The 24,116-nt window shown below is 57.0% G+C and overlaps 1 protein-coding gene across 1 annotated transcript in view; it reads right to left on the bottom strand.

Annotated features, from left to right (window-relative positions):
* LOC142923753 (CAP-Gly domain-containing linker protein 3-like) overlaps positions 1-24,116 on the bottom strand; it is a 60,427-nt gene that overhangs the window by 4,164 nt on the left and 32,147 nt on the right. Inside the window, 7 exon segments of the mRNA XM_076064739.1 lie at positions 5,043-5,177; positions 6,685-6,791; positions 6,794-6,847; positions 6,850-6,919; positions 11,835-11,953; positions 18,396-18,557; positions 22,547-22,640. Of these exon segments, the coding sequence (XP_075920854.1) occupies positions 5,043-5,177; positions 6,685-6,791; positions 6,794-6,847; positions 6,850-6,919; positions 11,835-11,953; positions 18,396-18,557; positions 22,547-22,640 (741 nt within the window).

The following is a 24,116-nucleotide window of genomic DNA, read 5'->3' as shown; positions in this document are numbered from 1 at the left end:
TGTGTGAAGCTACCTGGTCTGTCGCTCCGCACTAAGCTTCAGGTCTTCTCGGCCACGGTCATCCCCTCCCTTCTCTACGCTTGCGAAACGTGGACCCCCCTAATGGAGCATCTTCGCCGGTTATAAACATTCAGGCTGGCTGCCTATGATCCATCTGGGTTTAACCAGGCTGGATTGTGTGAAGGAGCTCACAAATCCTTGAAAGATCTGGGCAAGTCCCATCGATGAGCTCCTCCGGCAGACAAGGCTGCGTTGGCTGGGTCATGTAGCCCACATGCCCAGCCACCGCATGCCGAAACAGCTTTTGTTCGGCCGGATTGAGGGGGCTAAACGGGCGCGGCACGGGCTAGAGAAGAGATGGAGTGATGTGGTACAGGAGGACGTGGAGCTGAGTGGACTTGCCGATGACCGGTACCAGCGGTGTCAAGATCGGCCTCTGTGGAGGAGGCTCGTGAAGGACGCTACTGGGCAGTTGGAGGCAGTCACCCTCCAACAACAACGGAGGGCAGAGGAGCGACGCTCACAACAACGAGCCGAGCGGCCGGGTGGCTAAAGCACAGCAGGTTGGCACAGTAGGGGCACAGTGGTGCATCAGCCCAGTCGTCTCAGTCAGTCGACCGTGGCACCTGGGTCTGCCCCGTGACCTCCTGCCAGCGGGCGTTCGACACTTCACGTGGCCTCAGGGTGCACATAGCCTGGCACAAGCGTCGTGGTGATGTCACCGCCACTTAGTGGTGAATGGCGGTTGTGTTGTTGTGGTGTCACCGTGATGTGGGCGTGTCTCACAGCGAGTGGCGTGTTCGTTGTCGTGATGGGGCTCTCGTGAGTGGGCGTGTCTCACCGTGAGTGGGCGTGTCTCACGTGATGGGCTTTCTCCGTGGGTGGGCGTGTCTCACCGTGGGTGGGCGTGTCTCACCGTGAGTGGGCGTGTCTCACTGTGAGTGGGGCGTGTCTCACCGTGAGTGGGCGTGTCCCACCGTGAGTGGGCGTGTCTCACCGCAAGTGGGCGTGTCTCACCGTGAGTGGGCATCTCACCGTGAGTGGCTGTCTCACCGTGACGAGGCGTGTCTCACCGCGAGTGGGCGTGTCTCACCGTGACGTGGGCGTGTCTCACCGTGAGTGGGCTGTGTCTCACCGTGAGTGGGCGTGTCTCACCACTATTGGGCGTGGTCTCACCGTGAGTGGGCGTGTCTCACCGTGAGTGGGCGTGTCTCACCGTGAGTGGGCGTGTCTCACCGTGAGTGGGGCGTGTCTCACCGTGACGTAGGCGTGTCTCACCGCGAGTGGGCGTGTCTCACCGTGAGTGGGCGTGTCTCACCGTGACGTAGGCGTGTCTCACCGTGAGTGGGCGTGTCTTACCGTGACGTAGGCGTGTCTCACCGCGAGTGGGCGTGTCTCACCGTGACGTGGGCGTGTCTCACCGTGAGTGGGCGTGCCTCACGTGAGTGGGCGTGTCTCACCACGAGTGGGCGTGTCTCACCCGTGAGTGGCGTGTCTCACCGTGAGTGGGCGTGTCTCACCGTGAGTGGGCGTGTCTCACCGTGAGTGGGCGTGTCTCACCGTGACGAGCTGGCGGCACGAGTGGCGGTGTCTCACCGACGTAGGGCTGTGTCTCTCACCGTGAGTGGGCGTGTCTTACCGTGAGTGGCTTGTCTCACCGTGAGTGGGCGTGTCTCACCGTGAGTGGGCGTGTCTCACCGCGATGGGCGTGTCTACCTACTCTCTCACCGTGAGTGGGCGTGTCTCACCGTGAGTGGGCGTGTCTCACCGTGAGTGGCGTGTCTCACCGTGACGTAGGCGTGTCTCACCATGAGTGGGCGTGTCTCACCGTGACGTGGGCGTGTCTCACCGTGACGTAGGCGTGTCTCACCGTGAGGTGGGGTCGTCACCGTGACGTAGGCGTGTCTTACCGTGACGTAGGCGTGTCTCACCGTGAGTGGGCGTGTCTCACCGTGACGTGGGCGTGTCTCACCGTGAGTGGCTTGTCTTACCGTGACGTAGGCGTGTCTCACCGCGAGTGGGCGTGTCTCACCGTGAGTGGGCGGTGTCTCACCGTGAGTGGCGTGTCTCACCGCGAGTGGGCGTTTCTCACCGTGACGTGGCGTGTCTCACCGCGATGGGCGTGTCTCACTGTGAGTGGGCGTGTCTCACCATGACGTAGGCGTTCCCGTGCCCGCCCCTCTTGGAGGGGGCCGCCCCCCCCAGCAACCCGTGGCTGCTCCAGCAGGGGGCGGGGCCGGCCCCTCCCCCATCCCCGTGCCTCCTCCTCCTCGTGCCCCGCCCCCACGCCCCCCCCCTCCCCTCCTCCTCCCCCCCTCGTCGCTGGGCAGCTTCGAGACGTGGGAGACTGGAACAAACACTCCTGCAGACACACACAGTGAGACACGCCCACTCGCGGTGAGACACGCCCACTCGCGGTGAGACACGCCCACTCGCGGTGAGACACGCCCACTCGCGGTGAGACACGCCCACTCGCGGTGAGACACAGCCCACTCGCGGTGAGACACGCCCACTCGCGGTGAGACACGCCCACTCGCTGAGACACGCCCACTCGCGGTGAGACACGCCCACTCGCGGTGAGACACGCCCACTCGCGGTGAGACACCCCACTTCGCGGTGAGACACGCCCACCCACCCACCCAATCACCCACCCCGCCCACCCACTCACCCACTCACCAACCTACCCACCCACCCACTCACCCACTCACCAACCTACCCACCCACCCACTCACCCACTCACCAACCTACGCACCCACCAACCCACCAACCCACTCACCCACTCACCCACCCCACTCACCCACCCACTCACCCACCCACTCACCCACCCACTCACCCACCCACTCACCCACCCACTCACCCACCCACTCACCCACCCACTCACCCACCCACTCACACCCACCCACTCACCCACCCACCCACCCACCCACCCACCCACCCACCCACTCACCACCCACCCACCCACTCACCCACCCCCCACCCACTCACCCACCCACCCACCCACTCACCCACCCCACCCACTCACTCACCCACCCACCCACTCACTCACCCACCCACTCACCAACCCACCCACCCCACTCACCAACCCACCACCCACTCACCAACCCACCCACCCACTCACCAACCCACCCACCCATTCACCCACCCACCCACTCACCCACCCACACCCACTCACCCACCCACCCACTCACCCACCCACCCACTCACCCACCCACCCACCCAGTCACCCACCCACCATGCCCCCACTAATCCTCACCGTGCTTGGCGGGGCAGGAGAAGTAGTGGTGCCCCCCTACCGTGCCCCCACCGTGCCCCCCACCATGCCCCCCACCATGCCCCCCACTAATCCTCACCGTGCTTGGCGGGGCAGGAGAAGTAGTGGTGCCCCCCACCATGCCCCCCACCATGCCCCCACTAATCCTCACCGTGCTTGGCGGGGCAGGAGAAGTAGTGGTGCCCCCCACCATGCCCCCCACTAATCCTCACCGTGCTTGGCGGGGCAGGAGAAGTAGTGGTGCCCCCCACTATGCCCCCCACCATGCCCCCCACTAATCCTCACCGTGCTTGGCGGGGCAGGAGAAGTAGTGGTGCCCGCCCACCGTGCCCCCCACCGTGCCCCCCCCACCATGCCCCCCACCATGCCCCCCACTAATCCTCACCGTGCTTGGCGGGGCAGGAGAAGTAGTGGTGCCCCCCACCATGCCCCCCACCATGCCCCCCACTAATCCTCACCGTGCTTGGCGGGGCAGGAGAAGTAGTGGTGCCCCCCACCATGCCCCCCACTAATCCTCACCGTGCTTGGCGGGGCAGGAGAAGTAGTGGTGCCCCCACTATGCCCCCCACCATGCCCCCACTAATCCTCACCGTGCTTGGCGGGGCAGGAGAAGTAGTGGTGCCCGCCCACCGTGCCCACCACCGTGCCCCCCACCATGCCCCCCACCATGCCCCCCACTAATCCTCACCGTGCTTGGCGGGGCAGGAGAAGTAGTGGTGCCCCCACCATGCCCCCCACCATGCCCCCCACTAATCCTCACCGTGCTTGGCGGGGCAGGAGAAGTAGTGGTGCCCCCCACCATGCCCCCCACTAATCCTCACCGTGCTTGGCGGGGCAGGAGAAGTAGTGGTGCCCCCCACTATGCCCCCACCATGCCCCCCACTAATCCTCACCGTGCTTGGCGGGGCAGGAGAAGTAGTGGTGCCCGCCCACCGTGCCCCCCACCGTGCCCCCCCACCATGCCCCCCACCATGCCCCCCACTAATCCTCACCGTGCTTGGCGGGGCAGGAGAAGTAGTGGTGCCCGCCCACCGTGCCCCCCACCGTGCCCCCCACCATGCCCCCCACCATGCCCCCCACTAATCCTCACCGTGCTTGGCGGGGCAGGAGAAGTAGTGGTGCCCGCCCACCGTGCCCCCACCGTGCCCCCCACCATGCCCCCCACCATGCCCCCCACTAATCCTCACCGTGCTTGGCGGGGCAGGAGAAGTAGTGGTGCCCGCCCACCGTGCCCCCCACCGTGCCCCCCACCATGCCCCCCACTATGCCCCCCACTAATCCTCACCGTGCTTGGCGGGGCAGGAGAAGTAGTGGTGCCCGCCCACCGTGCCCCCACCGTGCCCCCCACCATGCCCCCCACCATGCCCCCCACTAATCCTCACCGTGCTTGGCGGGGCAGGAGAAGTAGTGGTGCCCGCCCACTGTGCCCCCCACCGTGCCCCCCACCATGCCCCCACCATGCCCCCACTAATCCTCACCGTGCTTGGCGGGGGCAGGAGAAGTAGTGGTGCCCGCCCACCATGCCCCCCACCGTGCCCCCCACCATTCCCCCCACCATGCCCCCCACTAATCCTCACCGTGCTTGGCGGGGCAGGAGAAGTAGTGGTGCCCGCCCACTGTGCCCCCCACCGTGCCCCCCACCATGCCCCCCACCATGCCCCCCACTAATCCTCACCGTGCTTGGCGGGGCAGGAGAAGTAGTGGTGCCCGCCCACCGTGCCCCCCACCGTGCCCCCCACCATGCCCCCCACCATGCCCCCACTATCCTCACCGTGCTTGGCGGGGCAGGAGAAGTAGTGGTGCCCGCCCACCGTTCGTTATTCTTCCCCAGCGGCTGGAGGAGCTCTACCCCCACCCACTGGCCAGAGGCAAACTCAGCGGGGCCCAGGAAGCGAAGCCATCCCTGCTGCACAACCACAACAACAACACCACAAACCCACACCACCACCACGTAACACCACAACACACCACACAACCACAACAACAACCACAACAATCACAACAACCACAACAACAACAACAACAACAACCACAACAACAACAACACCAACAACCACAACAACCAACAACCACAACAATCACAACCACGTTAACAATCACAACAACCACAAACAACCACAACAACCACAACCACAACAACCACAACAACAACAACCACAACAACAACAACCACAACAACAACCACAACACAACAACAACCACCACAACACCACAACAACAACAACCACACAACAACCACAACAACAACCACAACAACAACAACAACAACAACCACAACAACACAACACACAACACCAACAACAACCACAACAACAACCACAACAACAACCACAACCACAACAACCACAACAACAACCACAACAACCACAACAACAACCACAAACAACAACCACAACAACAACCACCAACCACAACAACAACCACAACAACAACCACAACAAATACCACAACAACAACAACCACAACAACAGCCACAACAACAACAACCACAACAACCACAACAACAACCACAACAACAACCACGTTAACAACCACAACAACAACCACAACAACAACCACAACAACAACCACAACCACGTTAACAACCACAACAACAACAACCACGTTAACAACCACGTTAACAACCACGTTAACACCACAACAACAACCACAACAACAACCACAACAAATACCACAACAACAACAACCACAACAACAGCCACAACAACAACAACCACAACAACCACAACAACAACCACAACAACAACCACGTTAACAACCACAACAACAACCACAACAACAACCACAACAACAACCACAACCATGTTAACAACCACAACAACAACAACCACGTTAACAACCACGTTAACAACCACAACAACAACCACAACAACCACAACAACAACCACAACCACGTTAACAACCACAACAACCACAACCACGTTAACACCACCACAACAACCACAACCACGTTAACAACCACCACTCACCCCATTCTCCCTACACCACACCACTCACCACCACTCACCCCCTCTCCCCACACCACTCACCCCACCACTCACCCCCACCACTCACCACCACCACCACCACCATTCACCCCACCACTCACCACCACCACCACCATTCACCACACCACTCACCACCACCACTCATCACCACTCACCCCCCTCTCCCCACACCACTCACCACCACTCACCACCACCACTCACCACACCACTCACCCCACACCACTCACCCAACCACTCACCACACCACTCCCCACCCCCTCCCCCCACCACCCACCACCACCACTCCCCACCCCCCCCCCCCACCACTCACCACCACCACTCACCACCACTCCCCACCCCCACCACTCCCCACACCCCCCACCACCACCACTCCCCACCTCTCCCCCCCCACCACCACCCACCACCCACCACCCACCCACACCTCACCAGTCCACCGGGCAGCGCCACCATCTGGCCCAGCTGCAGCCCGAGCGTGCCCATGAGTGCCGAGCCCAGCACATTGTCGTGGTTGTGCAGGGTGGCACGGGGCAGCGGCACACCAGCGGCATGGCCTCCAGCAGCAGACGGCGGAGGGCTCCCGACGCCGCCGTGCCTCCGACAGGTCCAGCGGCAGCTCCGAGGGCGGCGGCACCGCCTCAGCCGCAACCTGGCCACGGGAATTCTGGGGGAATGGAGGGTGAGGGAGGAGGGCAGAGTTCAGAGGTTATTCGGAAGGGTAGAGGGCGGCGGCACCGCCTCAGCCGCCACCTGGCCACGGGAATTCTGGGAGGGTGAGGGAGGAGGGCAGGTTCAGAGGTTATTCGGAAGGGTAGGGGGCGGCAGGTCAAAGGTTATTCGGAAGGGGGAGGGTGGCGGCACCGGCTCAGCCGCCACCTGGCCACGGGAATTCTGGGAGGTGAGGGAGGGTGAGGGAGGGCAGGTTCAGAGGTTATTCGGAAGGGTAGGGGGCGGCGGGTCAAAGGTTATTCGGAAGGGTAGGGGGGGGTGGCGGCACCGCCTCAGCCACCACCTGGCCACGGGAATTCTGGGGGAATGGAGGGTGAGGGAGGTGAGGGAGGAGGGCAGGTTCAGAGGTTATTCGGAAGGGTAGGGGGCGGCAGGTCAAAGGTTATTCGGAAGGGTAGGGGGGGGGGGTGGCGGCACCGCCTCAGCCGCCACCTGGCCACGGGAATTCTGGGAGGTGAGGGAGGGAGGGCAGGTTCAGAGGTTATTCGGAAGGGGGCGGCAGGTCAAAGGTTATTCGGAAGGGTAGGGGGCGGCGGGTCAAAGGTTATTCGGAAGGGTAGGGGGCGGCGGCACCGCCTCAGCCGCCACCTGGCCACGGGAATTCTGGGAGGTGGTGAGGGAGGGAGGGAGGGTGAGGGAGGAGGGCAGAGTTCAGAGGTTATTCGGAAGGGTAGGGGGCGGCGGGTCAAAGGTTATTCGGAAGGGTAGGGGGCGGCAGGTCAAAGGTTATTCGGAAGGGTAGGGGGGGGTGGCGGCACCGCCTCAGCCGCCACCTGGCCACGGGAATTCTGGGAGGTGGTGAGGAGGGCAGGTTCAGAGGTTATTCGGAAGGGTGGCGGCGGGTCAAAGGTTATTCGGAATGGGGGGGGGCGAAGTTATTCGGAAGAGGGCGGAAGGTCAAAGGTTATTCGGAAGGGGGGCAGGTCGAAGGTTATTCGGAAGGGGGGGGCCGCAGGTAAAAGATTGTTCGGAAGAGGGCGGCAGGTCAAAGGTTATTCGGAAGGGTGGGGGGGCGGCACCGCCTCAGCCGCCACCTGGCCACAGGAATTCTGGGAGGTGAGGGAGGTGAGGGAGGGCAGGTTCAGAGGTTATTCGGAAGGGGGCGGCGGGTCGAAGGTTATTCGGAATGGGGGGGGGGGGGTCAAAGGTTATTCGGAAGGGGGCGGCAGGTCGAAAGTTATTCGGAAGGGGGGGTGGGTCAAAGATTATTCGGAAGGGGAGGGGGGGGTCGAAGGTTATTCGGAAGGGGGGGTCGAAGGTTATTCAGAAGGGGGCGGCAGGTCAAAGGTTATTCAGAAGGGGGCCATCACCACAATGATAGCAGCCCAAGCCCACGTGGCTGATATCACCATCATCATCATCACGCGGACATTTACAGCAGTCCAGTTGATTCTACACTCATTGGAACTCCTAGAGACACACAGAGACCCACAGAGACCCACAGAGACTCACAGAGACCCACAGAGACCCACAGGGATTCATAGAGACCCACAGAGACCCACAGAGACCCACAGAGACCCACAGAGACCCACAGGGACTCATAGAGACCCACAGAGACCCACAGAGACCCACAGAGACCCACAGAGACCCACAGGGACTCATAGAGACCCACAGAGACCCACAGAGACCCACAGAGACCCACAGAGACCCACAGAGACCCACAGGGACTCATAGAGACCCACAGAGACCCACAGGGACTCATAGAGACTCATAGAGACCCACAGAGACCCACAGAGACCCACAGAGACCCACAGAGACTCATAGAGACCCACAGAGACCCACAGAGACTCATACTCACGTAGTACCTACAGAGACCCACAAAGACCCACAGAGACATACAGAGACCCACAGAGACCCACAGAGAGACCCACAGAGAGACCCACAGAGAGACCCACAGAGACCCACAGAGACTCACAGAGACACACAGAGACTCATACTCATGTAGTACCTACACAGAACCATCTTCATAGAGACCCACAGAGACCCACAGAGACTCACACTCACGTAGTACCTACAGAGATCCATCTTCATATAGACACACAGAGAGACCCACAGAGACCCACAGAGACCCACAGAGACACCCACAGAGACCCATAGAGACCCACAGAGACTCACACTCACGTAGTACCTACAGAGACCCACAGAGACCGACAGAGACTCGTACTGACGTAGTACCTACAGAGAACCATCTTCATACAGACACACAGAGACCCACAGAGACTCACACTCACGTAGTACCTACAGAGAACCATCTTCATACAGAGTCTCTGAGACCCACAGAGACTCACAATCAAGTAGTACCTACAGAGACCCACAGAGAGACACACAGAGACCCACAGAGACACACAGAGACCCACAGAGACCCATACTCACGTAGCACCTACAGAGAACCGTCTTCATTTAGACACACAGAGACCCACAGAGACTCACACTCACGTAGTACCTACAGAGAAACATCTTCATACAGACACACAGAGACCCACAGAGACTCATACTCACGTAGTACCTACAGAGACCCACAGAGAGACCCACAGAAACCCACAGAGACACACAGAGACACACAGAGACACAAAGAGACCCACAGAGACTCACACTCACATAGTACCTACAGAGAACCATCTTCATATAGACCCACAGAGACCCACAGAGAGACTCACAGAGACCCACAGAGACCCACAGAGACCCACAGAGACTCACACTCACGTAGTACCTACAGAGAAACATCTTCATATAGACCCACAGAGACCCACAGAGACCCACAGAGACTCACACTCAGATGGTACCGACAGAGAACCATCTTCATACAGACCCACAGAAACCCACAGAGACTCACACTCACGTAGTACCTACAGAGACCCACAGAGAGACCCACAGAGACCCACAGAGACACACAGAGACACACAGAGACCCAGAGAGACTCACACTCACGTAGTACCTACAGAGAACCATCTTCATGTAGACACAGAGACCCACAGAGACTCAGACTCACGTAGTACCAACACAGAACCATCTTAATATAGACACACAGAGACCCACAGAGACCCACAGAGACCCACAGAGACTCACACTCACGTAGTACCTACAGAGAACCATCTTCATACAGACACACAGAGACCCACAGAGACTCACACTCACGTAGTACCTACAGAGACCCACAGAGACTCACAGAGACCCTCAGAGACCCACAGAGACCCACAGAGACTCACACTCACGTAGTACTCACAGAGAACCATGTTCATATAGACACACAGAGACCCACAGAGACTCACAGAGACACACAGAGACCCAATATCATCATCGTCATCATCATCGAACCCAAGAACTCCCGCGCACCAGGCGAGGTAGTCAACATCACATGAGGGTCTGGGATCGAACCCACGACCTCCTGTGTACCACGCGAGGTAGTCAACATCTCACAGGGTACGTGATGGAACCCAGGACCTCCTGTGTACCGGGAGAGGTAGTCAACATCTCACCAGGGTCCGTGATGGAACCCAGGACCTCCTGTGTACCGCGAGAGGTAGTCAACATCTCACAGGGTCTGGGATGTAACCCACGACCTCCTGTGTACCAGGCGAGGTAGTCAACATCTCATGAGGGTCTGGGATCGAACCCACGACCTCCTGTGTACCAGGCGAGGTAGTCAACATCTCATCAGGGTCTGGGATCGAACCCACGACCTCCTGTGTATCAGGCGAGGTAGTCAACATCTCATCAGGGTCTGGGATCGAACCCACGACCTCCTGTGTACCAAGCGAGGTAGTCAACATCTCACAGTGTCCGGGATGGAACCCACGACCTCCTGTGTACCAGGCGAGGTAGTCAACATCTCACAGGGTCTGGGATAGAACCCAGGACCTCCTGTGTACCGGGAGAGGTAGTCAACATCTCACAGGGTCTGGAATGGAACCCAGGACCTCCTGTGTACTAGGCGAGGTATTCAACATCTCATCATGATCTGGGATGGAACCCACGACCTCCTGTGTACCGGGAGAGGTAGTCAACATCTCACAGGGTCAGAGATAGAACCCACAACCTCCTGTGTACCGGACGAGGTAGTCAACATCTCACAGGGTCCGTGATGGAACCGACGACCTCCTGTGTACCGGGAGAGGTAGTCAACATCTCACAGGGTCTGGGATTGAACCCAAGACCTCCTGTGTACCGGGAGAGGTAGTCAACATCTCACAGGGTCCGGGATGGAACCCACGACCTCCTGTGTACCAGGCGAGGTAGTCAACATCTCACAGGGTCCGTGATAGAACCCACGACCTCCTGTGTACCGGGAGAGGTAGTCAACATCTCACAGGGTCCGTGATGGAACCCAGGACCTCCTGTGTACCAGGCGAGGTAGTCAACATCTCACAGGGTCCGTGATGGAACCCACGACCTCCTGTGTACCGGGAGAGGTAGTCAACATCTCATCAGGGTCTGGGATGGAACCCACGACCTCCTGTGTACCGAGCGAGGTAGTTAACATCTCACAGGGTACGTGATGGAATCCACGACTTCCTGTGTACCGGGAGAGGTAGTTAACATCTCACAGGGTCCGTGATGGAACCCACGACCTCCTGTGTACCAGGCGAGGTAGTTAACATCTCATCAGGGTCTGGGTCGAGCCCATGACCTCCTGTGTACCGGGCGAGGTAGTCAACATCTCACAGGGTCTGGGATACAACCCAGGACCTCCTGTGTACCGGGCGAGGTAGTCAACATCTCACAGTGTCTGGGATGGAACCCAGGACCTCCTGTGTACCGGGCGAGGTAGTCAACATCTCACAGGGTCCGTGATAGAACCCACGACCTCCTGTGTACCGGGAGAGGTAGTCAACATCTCCGTGGCCACTGACCCTGCACGAGGGGTCTGCTCCGTGCTCCAACAGCGATTTGACGGCCGACACGCAGAGATTGGAGGCCGCGACGTGGAGAGCCGTGCCTCCATCCACGTCCACACACGGCGCGTTCAGATCTAGAGACACGGGGAGAGAGTGGTGAGTGGGTGGGTGAGTGAGTGGGTGAGTGAGTGAGTGGGTGAGTGAGTGAGTGGGTGGGTGAGTGGGTGAGTGAGTGAGTGGGAGAGTGGGTGAGTGAGTGGGTGAGTCAGTGGGTGGGTGGGTGGGTGAGTGGGTGGGTGAGTGAGTGAGTGGGAGAGTGGGTGAGTGAGTGGGTGGGTGAGTGGGTGAGTGAGTGAGTGGGTGTGTGAGTGGGTGAGTGGGTGAGTGAGTGAGTGGGTGAGTGAGTGAGTGAGTGACTGGATGGAGAGCCGTGCCTCCATCCACGTCCACACACGGCGCGTTCAGATCTAGAGACACACGGAGAGAGAGTGGTGAGTGGTGAGTGGGTGAGTGGGTGGGTGAGTGGGTGAGTGGGTGAGTGAGTGGGTGGGTGAGTGGGTGAGTGAGTGGGTGAGTGGGTGAGTGAGTGGGTGGGTGAGTGGGTGAGTGAGTGGGTGAGTGGGTGAGTGAGTGGGTGGGTGAGTGGGTGAGTGAGTGGGTGAGTGGGTGGGTGAGTGACTGGATGAGTGAGTGGGTGGGTGAGTGGGTGGGTGAATGGGTGAGTGGGTGAGTGAGTGGGTGGGTGAGTGAGTGGGTGAGTGACTGAGTGAGTGACTGAGTGACTGAGTAACTGAGTGAGTGAGTGAGTAACTGAGTTAGTGGGTGACTGAGTGAGTGGGTGAGTGAGTGGGTGGGTGGGTGAGTGGGTGAGTGGGTGAGTGAGTGAGTGAGTGGGTGGGTGAGTGAGTGGGTGAGTGGGTGAGTGAGTGGGTGGGTGAGTGAGTGAGTGAGTGGGTGAGTGGGTGAGTGAGTGAGTGAGTGGGTGAGTGACTGAGTGAGTGAGTGAGCGAGTGACTGGGTGGGTGAGTGAGTTGGTGAGTGGGTGAGTAAGTGAGTGAGAGAATGAGTGGGTGGGTGAGTGAGTGGGTGAGTGAGTGGGTGAGTGAGTGGGTGAGTGAGTGAGTGGGTGAGTGAGTGGGTGAGTGGGTGAGTGGGTGGGTGAGTGAGTGAGTGGGTGAGTGGGTGAGTGAGTGAGTGGGTGAGTTGGTGAGTGTGTGGGTGAGTGAGTGAGAGAGTGGTGAGTGGGTGAGTGGGTGAGTGAGTGAGTGAGTGGGTGGATGTGTGAGTGGGTGAGTGGGTGGGTGGGTGGGTGTGTGAGTGGGTGAGTGAGTGGGTGAGTGAGTGAGTGGGTGAGTGAGTGAGTGATTGAGTGGGTGAGTGAGTGGGTGGGTGAGTGGGTGAGTGGGTGAGTGAGTGGGTGAGTGGGTGTGTGAGTGGGTGAGTGAGTGAGTGGGTGAGTGAGTGGGTGAGTGAGTGGGTGGGTGAGTGGGTAAGTGGGTGGGTGGGTGAGTGAGTGTGTGAGTGAGTGAGTGAGCGGGTGAGTGAGTGAGCGAGTGAGTGACTGAGTGAGTGAGTGACTGAGTGACTGAGTGAGCGAGTGAGTAACTGAGCGAGTGACTGAGTGACTGAGCGATTGAGTGAGTGACTGAGTGAGTGAGTGACTGAGCGCGTGACTGAGTGAGTGAGTGGGTGAGTGAGTGAGTGAGCGAGTGAGTGAGCGGGTGACTGAGTGAGTGACTGAGTGAGTGGGTGAGTGAGCGAGTGACTGAGTGACTGAGTGAGCGAGTGAGTAACTGAGCGAGTGACTGAGTGACTGAGTGACTGAGCGAGTGACTGACTGACTGAGTGACTGAGTGAGCGAGTGATTGAGCAGGTGAGTGAGTGATGACTGAGTGACTGACTAAGTAACTGACTGAGTGATTGACTGAGTGAGTGACTGAGTGAGTGACTGAGTAAGCGTGTGACTGAGTGAGCGTGTGACTGAGTGAGCGTGTAACTGAGTGACTGAGTGAGTGCCTGACTGAGTGAATGAGTGACTGGGCGAGTGACTGAGTGAGTGAGCGAGTGACTGAGCGAGTGAGCGAGTGAGTGGCTGGTAGACTGAGTGAGTGACTGAGTGAGTGACTGACTGAGTGACTGAGTGACTGAGTGAACGAGTGAGTGGCTGAGTGACTGAGTGAGTGACTGAGTGAGTGACTGACTGAGTGACTGAGTGAGTGACTGAGTGACTGAGTGAGTGACTGACTGAGTGACTGAGTGAGTGACTGAGTGAGCGTGTGACTGAGTGAGCGTGTGTCTGAACGAGTGACTGAGTGGCTGAGTGTCTGAGTGACTGAACGAGTGACTGACTGACTGAGTGAGTGAGTGACTGAGTGACTGAGTGAGTGACTGAGCGAGTGAGTTCGTGAGTGAGTGACTGAGTGAGCGAGTTAGTGAGCGAGTGATTGATTGAGTGAGTTAGTGAGTGAGTGATTGATTGAGTGACTGAGTGAGTTAGTGACTGAGTGGCTGAGTGACTGACTGACTGACTGAGTGACTGAGTGAGTGACTGACTGAGTGACTGAGTGAGTGACTGACTGAGTGACTGAGTGAGTGACTGACTGACTGAGTGAGCGAGCGAGTGAGTTAGCAATTGAGTGATTCAGTGACTGACTGACTGAGTGACTGACTGACTGAGTGACTGAGCTGGTACCTGGGGGGTTGGCGCTACGTGCCAGCACCCTCACCAGCACAGGGCTGTCAAAGTAAGCGGCGTAGTGGAGGGCGTTCATGTCCGTCTAGCAGGTGACTGAGTGGCTGAGTGAGTGGCTGAGTGAGTGACTGAGTGGCTGAGTGAGTGGCTGAGTGACTGAGTGAGTGACTGACTGAGTGACTGAGTGAGCGTGCGAGTGAGTTAGCAAGTGAGTGATTCAGTGACTGAGTGGCTGAGTGAGTGGCTGAGTGAGTGGCTGAGTGACTGAGTGAGTGGCTGATTGAGTGACTGAGTGAGTGGGTGAGTGTGTGAGTGAGTGGGTGAGTGAGTGGGTGAGTGGGTGGCTGAGTGAGTGGCTGAGTGACTGAGTGAGTGAGTTAGTGAGTGAGTGATTGATTGAGTGAGTCAGTGGCTGAGTGACTGACTGACTGACTGAGTGACTGAGTGACTGACTGACTGAGTGACTGAGCGAGTGACTGAGCTGGTACCTGGGGGGTTGGCGCTACGTGCCAGCACCCTCACCAGCACAGGGCTGTCAAAGTAAGCGGCGTAGTGGAGGGCGTTCATGTCCGTCCAGCAGGTGACTGAGTGGCTGAGTGAGTGGCTGAGTGGCTGAGTGACTGAGTGAGTGGCTGAGTGAGCGTGCGAGTGAGTTAGCAAGTGAGTGATTCAGTGACTGAGTGGCTGAGTGAGTGGCTGAGTGAGTGGCTGAGTGACTGAGTGAGTGGCTGAGTGAGTGGCTGAGTGGCTGAGTGAGTGGCTGAGTGGCTGAGTGAGTGGCTGAGTGAGTGGCTGAGTGAGCGAGCGAGTGAGTTAGCAAGTGAGTGATTCAGTGACTGAGTGGCTGAGTGAGTGGCTGAGTGAGTGGCTGAGTGAGTGGCTGAGTGACTGAGTGACTGAGTGGCTGAGTGAGTGGGTGAGTGAATGAGTGACTGACTGACTGACTGAGTGACTGATTGAGTGAGTGGCTGAGTGACTGAGTGGCTGAGTGAGTGACTGAGTGACTGACTGAGTGACTGACTGACTGAGTGACTGAGTGACTGAGCGTGTGACTGAGTGACTGACTGAGTGACTGAGTGACTGAATGACTGACTGAGTGACTGACTGACTGAGTGACTGACTGACTGAGTGACTGACTGAGTGACTGACTGAGTGAGTGACTGACTGACTGACTGACTGACCGAGTGACTGAGTGAGTGAGCGAGTGACTGAGTGAGCGTGTGACTGAGTGAGCGTGTGACTGAGTGAGCGAGTGACTGACTGACTGAGTGGCTGACTGACTGAGTGACTGACTGAGTGACTGAGTGAGCGTGTGACTGAGTGAGCATATGACTGAGTGAGCGAGTGAGTGACTGACTGAGTGACTGAGTGAGCGAGTGAGTGACTGACTGAGTCACTGAGTGACTGAGTGGCTGAGTGACTGACTGACTGACTGAGTGACTGAGTGAGTGACTGAGTGACTGACTGAGTGACTGACTGAGTGACTGACTGACTGACTGACTGAGCGAGTGACTGACTGAGTGACTGAGTGACTGACTGAGTGACTGACTGACTGAGTGACTGACTGACTGAGTGACTGACTGACTGAGTGACTGAGTGACTGAGTGACTGAGCTGGTACCTGGGGGGTTGGCGCTACGTGCCAGCACCCTCACCAGCACAGGGCTGTCAAAGTAAGCGGCGTGGTGGAGGGCGTTCATGTCCATCCAGCAGGTGACTGAGTGGCTGAGTGAGTGGCTGAGTGGCTGAGTGAGTGACTGAGTGGCTGAGTGACTGAGTGAGTGGCTGACTGAGTGACTGAGTGAGCGAGCAAGTGAGTTAGCAAGTGAGTGATTCAGTGACTGAGTGGCTGAGTGAGTGGCTGAGTGAGTGGCTGAGTGACTGAGTGAGTGGCTGATTGAGTGACTGAGTGGCTGAGTGAGCGAGTGACTGAGTGACTGACTGAGTGAGTGACTGAGTGAGTTAGTGAGTGAGTGATTTATTGAGTGAGTGAGTGAGTGGCTGATTGTCTGAGTGACTGACTGACTGAGTGGCTGAGTGAGTGGCTGAGTGAGTGAGTGAGTGACTGAGTGATTGACTGACTGACTGAGTGACTGACTGAGTGAGTGACTGAGCGAGTGACTGACTGAGTGAGTGACTGAGCGAGTGACTGAGCTGGTACCTGGGGGGTTGGCGCTACGTGCCAGCACCCTCACCAGCACAGGGCTGTCAAAGTGAGCGGCGTGGTGGAGGGCGTTCATGTCCGTCTAGCAGGTGACTGAGTGGCTGAGTGAGTGACTGAGTGACTGAGTGAGTGAGTGACTGAGTGACTGAGTGAGTGGCTGAGTGACTGAGTGACTGAGTGAGTGAGTTAGTGAGTGAGTGATTGATTGAGTGAGTGAGTGACTGAGTGAGTGACTGAGTGACTGAGTGAGTGAGTTAGTGAGTGAGTGATTGAGTGAGTGAGTTAGTGAGTGAGTGAGTGGCTGATTGTCTGATTGTCTGAGTGACTGACTGAGTGACTGACTGACTGACTAAGTGACTGACTGAGTGACTGACTGAGTGACTGACTGACTGACTGAGTGACTGAGTGACTGACTGAGTGACTGACTGAGTGACTGAACGAGTGACTGACTGAGTGAGTGGCTGATTGACTGAGTGGCTGAGTGGCTGAGTGAGTGTCTGAGTGGCTGAGTGACTGAGTGACTGAGTGAGCGAGTGACTGAGTGACTGAGTGAGTGAGTGGCTGAGTGAGTGACTGAGTGACTGACTGACTGACTGAGTGACTGACTGAGTGACTGACTGACTGAGTGACTGACTGAGCGACTGACTGAGTGACTGAGCTGGTACCTGGGGGGTTGGCGCTACGTGCCAGCACCCTCACCAGCACAGGGCTGTCAAAGTAAGCGGCGTGGTGGAGGGCGTTCATGTCCGTCTAGCAGGTGACTGAGTGGCTGAGTGAGTGACTGAGTGACTGAGTGAGTGACTGAGTGGCTGAGTGAGTGGCTGAGTGAGTGAGTGAGTGTCTGAGTGACTGAGTGACTGAGTGAGTGGCTGAGTGAGTGAGTTAGTGAGTGAGTGATTGATTGAGTGACTGAGTGACTGAGTGAGTGAGTTAGTGAGTGAGTGATTGATTGAGTGAGTGAGTGAGTGGCTGAGTGACTGACTGAGTGACTGAGTGAGTGACTGACTGAGTGACTGAGCTGGTACCTGGGGGGTTGGCGCTACGTGCCAGCACCCTCACCAGCACAGGGCTGTCAAAGTAAGCGGCGTGGTGGAGGGCGTTCATGTCCGTCTAGCAGGTGACTGAGTGGCTGAGTGAGTGGGTGAGTGTGTGAGTGAGTGGGTGAGTGAGTGGGTGAGTGACTGAGTGAGTGGCTGAGTGACTGAGTGAGTGAGTGGCTGAGTGGCTGAGTGAGTGGCTGAGTGGCTGAGTGGCTGAGTGAGTGGCTGAGTGACTGAGTGAGTGAGTTAGTGAGTGAGTGATTGATTGAGTGAGTTAGTGAGTGAGTGGCTGAGTGACTGAGTGAGTGACTGACTGAGTGACTGAGCTGGTACCTGGGGGGTTGGCGCTACGTGCCAGCACCCTCACCAGCACAGGGCTGTCAAAGTAAGCGGCGTGGTGGAGGGCGTTCATGTCCGTCTAGCAGGTGACTGAGTGGCTGAGTGAGTGGGTGAGTGTGTGAGTGAGTGGGTGAGTGAGTGGGTGAGTGACTGAGTGAGTGGCTGAGTGACTGAGTGAGTGAGTGGCTGAGTGGCTGAGTGAGTGGCTGAGTGGCTGAGTGGCTGAGTGAGTGGCTGAGTGACTGAGTGAGTGAGTTAGTGAGTGAGTGATTGATTGAGTGAGTTAGTGAGTGAGTGGCTGAGTGACTGAGTGAGTGACTGACTGAGTGACTGAGCTGGTACCTGGGGGGTTGGCGCTACGTGCCAGCACCCTCACCAGCACAGGGCTGTCAAAGTAAGCGGCGTAGTGGAGGGCGTTCATGTCCGTCCAGCGGCAGCGGACTGATGGGTCAGCGCCGAGCGAGAGGAGACGCTGGGCCAGGCGCCCTGCAGCCTCGGGGCAGCCTAACGGGCAGGAGGGGACGAGACCCAGGCCGAAGCCGCGTCACCATCAGCGGCAACGCCACCCAGACCCTCGGGAGATGTTGACTACCTCGCCTGGTATGCGGGAGGTCGTGGGTTAGATCCCGGACCCTCGTGAGATGTTGACTACCTCGCCCGGTACGCTGGAGGTCGTGGGTTCAATCCCAGACACTGTGAAATGTTGACTAACTCGCCTGGTACACAGGAGGTCGTGGGTTCGATCCCAGACCCTCGTGAGATGTTGACTACCTCGCCTGGTACGCGGGAGGTCGTGGGTTAGATCCCGGACCCTGAAGAGATGTTGACTACCTCGCCTGGTACACAGGAGGTCGTGGGTTAGATCCCAGACCCTGTGAGATGTTGACTACCTCGCCTGGTACACAGGAGGTCGTGGGTTCGATCCCAGACCCTGTGAGATGTTGACTACCTCGCCTGGTACACAGGAGGTCGTGGGTTCGATCCCAGACCCTGTGAGATGTTGACTACCTCGCCCGGTACGCGGGAGGTCGTGGGTTAGATCCCAGACCCTCGTGAGATGTTGACTACCTCACCTGGTACGCGGGAGGTCGTGGGTTCCATCCCAGACCATGGGAGATGTTGACTACCTCGCCCGGTACGCTGGAGGTCGTGGGTTCAATCCCAGACACTGTGAAATGTTGACTACCTCGCCTGGTTCACAGGAGGTCGTGGGTTCGATCCCAGACCCTCGTGATATGTTGACTACCTCGCCTGGTACGCGGGAGGTCGTGGGTTAGATCCCGGACCCTGAAGAGATGTTGACTACCTCGCCTGGTACACAGGAGGTCGTGGGTTAGATCCCAGACCCTGTGAGATGTTGACTACCTCGCCTGGTACACAGGAGGTCGTGGGTTCGATCCCAGACCCTGTGAGATGTTGACTACCTCGCCTGGTACAGAGGAGGTCGTGGGTTCGATCCCAGACCCTGTGAGATGTTGACTACCTCGCCCGGTACGCGGGAGGTCGTGGGTTAGATCCCAGACCCTCGTGAGATGTTGACTACCTCACCTGGTACGCGGGAGGTCGTGGGTTCCATCCCAGACCATGGGAGATGTTGACTACCTCGCCTGGTACGCGGGAGGTCGTGGGTTCGATCCCAGACACTGTGAGATGTTGACTACCTCGCCTGGTATACAGGAGGTCGTGGGTTCGATCCCAGACCCTCGTGAGATGTTGACTACCTAGCCCGGTACGCAGGAGGTCTGGGGAAACGACCCAGACCCTCGGGAGATGTTGACTACCTCGCCCGGTATACAGGAGGTCGTGGGTTACATCCCAGACCCTGATGAGATATTGACTACCTCGCCCGGTGCGCGGGAGGTCGTGGGTACGATCCCGGAACCTCGTGAGATGTTGACTACCTCGCCTGGTACACAGGAGGTCGTGGGTTCGATCCCAGACCCTCGTGAGATGTCGACTACCTCGCCTGGTACGCAGGAGGTCGTGGGTTAGATCCCAGACCCTGGTGAGATGTTGACTACCTCGCCCGGTACGCGGGAGGTCGTGGGTTCAATCCCAGACACTGTGAGATGTTGACTACCTCGCCTGGTACGCAGGAGGTCGTGGGTTCTATCCCAGACACTGTGAAATGTTGACTAACTCGCCTGGTACACAGGAGGTAGTGGGTTAGATCCCAGACCCTCGTGAGATGTTGACCACCTCGCCTGGTACGCAGGAGGTCGTGGGTTCCATCCAAGACCCTGATGAGATGTTGACTACCTCGCCTGGTACGCAGGAGGTCCTGGGTACGATCCCGGAACCTCGTGAGATGTTGACTACCTCGCCCGGTCCGCAGGAGGTCGTGGGTTCGATCCCGGACCCTCGTGAGATGTTGACTACCTCGCCTGGTACGCAGGAGGTCGTGGGTTCTATCCCAGACACTGTGAAATGTTGACTAACTCGCCTGGTACACAGGAGGTCGTGGGTTCCATCCCCGACCCTGATGAGATGTTGACTACCTCGCCTGGTACGCAGGAGGTCCTGGGTACGATCCCGGAACCTCGTGAGATGTTGACTACCTCGCCCGGTCCGCAGGAGGTCGTGGGTTCGATCCCGGACCCTCGTGAGATGTTGATTACCTCGCCTGGTACGCAGGAGGTCGTGGGTTCTATCCCAGACACTGTGAAATGTTGACTAACTCGCCTGGTACACAGGAGGTCGTGGGTTCCATCCCCGACCCTGATGAGATGTTGACTACCTCGCCTGTGGGTCTCTATGAGTGTGGGTCTCTGTGGGTCTCTATGAGTATGGGTCTCTGTGGGTCTTTGTGGGTCTCTATGAGTATGGGTCTCTGTGGGTCTCTATGGGTCTCTGTGGGTCTCTGTGTGTCTCCCTGTGGGTCTCTATGGCTCTCTGTGTGTCTATATTAGTCTGTAATAGCGGAGGGAAGAGACTCACCAACTCCCTGTGGGTCTCTATGTGTGTCTATGGGTCTCTGTGGGTCTCTGTGGGTCCCTGTGTGTGTCTATGGGTCTCTGTGTGGGTCTCTGTAGGTCTCTGTGGCTCTCTCTGTGTGTCTCTGTGTGTCTCTGTGGGTCTCCCTGTGGGTCTCTATGTGTGTCTATGGGTCTCTGTGTGTTTCTGTGGCTCTCTCTGTGTGTCTCTGTGGCTCTCTCTGTGTGTCTCTGTGTGTCTCTGTGTGTCTCTGTGGGTCTCAATGTGTGTCTATGGGTCTCTGTGTGTCTCTGTGTGTCTCTGTGGGTCTCCCTGTGGGTCTCTATGTGTGTCTATGGGTCTCTGTGTGTTTCTGTGGCTCTCTCTGTGTGTCTCTGTGGCTCTCTCTGTGTGTCTCTGTGTGTCTCTGTGTGTCTCTGTGGGTCTCAATGTGTGTCTATGGGTCTCTGTGTGTCTCTGTGTGTCTCTGTGTGTCTCCCTGTGGGTCTCTATGTGTGTCTATGGCTCTCTGTGTGTCTATATTAGTCTGTAATAGCGGAGGGAAGAGACTCACCAACTCCCTGTGGGTCTCTATGTGTGTCTATGGGTCTCTGTGTGTCTATATTAGTCTGTAATAGCGGAGGGAAGAGACTCACCAACTCCCTGTGGGTCTCTATGTGTGTCTATGGGTCTCTGTGTGTCTATATTAGACTGTAATAGCGGAGGGAAGAGACTCACCAACTCCCTGTGGGTCTCTATGTGTGTCTATGGGTCTCTGTGTGTCTATATTAGTCTGTAATAGCGGAGGGAAGAGACTCACCAACTCCCTGTGGGTCTCTATGTGTGTCTGTGGGTCTCTGTGTGTCTCTCTGTGGGTCTCTATGGGTCTCTGTAGGTCTCTGTGGCTCTCTCTGTGTCTCTGTGTGTCTCTGTGTGTCTCTGTGGCTCTCTCTGTGTGTCTCTGTGGGTCTCTATGTGTGTCTATGGGTCTCTGTGGGTCTATGTGTGTCTCTGTGGGTCTCTGTGTGTGTCTATGGGTCTCTGTGTGTCTATATTAGTCTGTCATAGCGGAGGGAAGAGACTCACCAACTCCCTGTGGGTCTCTATGTGTGTCTATGGGTGTCTGTGGCTCTCCCTGTGGGTCTCTATGGGTCTCTATGGGTCTCTGTGTGTCTATATTAGTCTGTCATAGCGGAGGGAAGAGACTCACCAACTCCCTGTGGGTCTCTATGTGTGTCTATGGATCTCTGTGTGTCTATATTAGTCTGTAATAGCGGAGGGAAGAGACTCACCAACTCCCTGTGGGTCTCTATGTGTGTCTATGGGTCTCTGTGTGTCTATATTAGTCTGTCATAGCGGAGGGAAGAGACTCACCAACTCCCTGTGGGTCTCTATGTGTGTCTATGGGTCTCTGTGTGTCTATATTAGTCTGTCATAGCGGAGGGAAGAGACTCACCAACTCCCTGTGGGTCTCTATGTGTGTCTATGGGTCTCTGTGGCTCTCCCTGTGGGTCTCTATGGGTCTCTATGGGTCTCTGTGTGTCTATATTAGTCTGTCATAGCGGAGGGAAGAGACTCACCAACTCCCTGTGCTCCGGCCTTGCAAGCATAGTGCAGTAGCGTCATGTCGGTGAGTCCATCTCTGTCGTTGACGTTGAAGTCTCGAAGCAGCATCTGCGGTCACATCGACACCCACAGAGAACCATCGACACGCAGAGAACCATAGACACCCATAGGACTCACACAGAGACTCATAGACACTCACACAGAGACTCATAGACACTCAGAGAACCATAGACACCCATAGGACTCACACAGAGACTCATAGACACTCACACAGAGAACCATAGACACCCATAGGACTCACACAGAGAACCATAGACACTCATAGACTCACAGAGACTCACACAGACTCATAGACACTCACACAGAGCCTCATAGACACTCACACAGAGAACCATAGACACCCATAGGACTCACACAGAGACTCATAGACACTCACACAGAGACTCATAGACACTCACACAGAGAACCATAGACACGCATAGGACTCACACAGAGACTCACACAGACTCATAGACACTCACACAGAGACTCATATACACTCAGAGAACCATAGACACCCATAGGACTCACACAGAGACTCATAGACACTCACACAGAGAACCATAGACACCCATAGGACTCACACAGAGACTCATAGACACTCACACAGAGAACCATAGACACCCATAGGACTCACACAGAGAACCATAGACACTCACACAGACTCATAGACACTCACACAGAGAACCATAGACACTCACACAGAGACTCATAGACACTCAGAGAACCATAGACACCCATAGACTCACACAGAGAACCATAGACACTCATAGACTCACACAGAGACTCACACAGACTCATAGACACTCACACAGAGAACCATAGACACCCATAGGACTCACACAGAGACTCACACAGACTCATAGACACTCACACAGAGACTCATAGACACTCAGAGAACCATAGACACCCATAGAACTCACACAGAGACTCACACAGACTCATAGACACTCACACAGAGATTCATAGACACTCACAGAGACTCATAGACACCCATAGACTCACACAGAGACTCACACAGACTCATAGACACTCACACAGAGACTCATAGACACTCACACAGAGAACCATAGACACCCATAGGACTCACACAGAGAATCATAGACACTCACACAGACTCATAGACACTCACACAGAGAACCATAGACACCCATAGGACTCACACAGAGACTCATAGACACTCACACAGAGACTCATAGACACTCAGAGAACCATAGACACCCATAGACTCACACAGAGACTCATAGACACTCACACAGAGAACCATAGACACCCATAGACTCACACAGAGACTCACACAGACTCATAGACACTCACACAGAGACTCATAGACACTCACACAGAGAACCATAGACACCCATAGACTCACACAGAGACTCACACAGACTCATAGACACTCACACAGAGACTCATAGACACTCACACAGAGGCCCATAGACACCCATAGACTCACACAGAGACTCATAGACACTCATAGACTTACACAGAGACACCCACAGGACTCACACAGAAACTCACACAGACTCATAGACACTCACACAGAGA

Source organism: Petromyzon marinus, unplaced genomic scaffold, assembly GCF_048934315.1.
Source record: "Petromyzon marinus isolate PM22_M1 ecotype Great Lakes invasive population unplaced genomic scaffold, UKy_Petmar_22M1.pri1.0 PM_Scaffold_66, whole genome shotgun sequence".
Taxonomy (NCBI): Eukaryota; Metazoa; Chordata; class Hyperoartia; order Petromyzontiformes; family Petromyzontidae; genus Petromyzon; species Petromyzon marinus.
The sequence above is the reverse complement of the archived record's forward strand: the minus strand, read 5'-3'. Positions and strand labels throughout refer to the sequence as shown.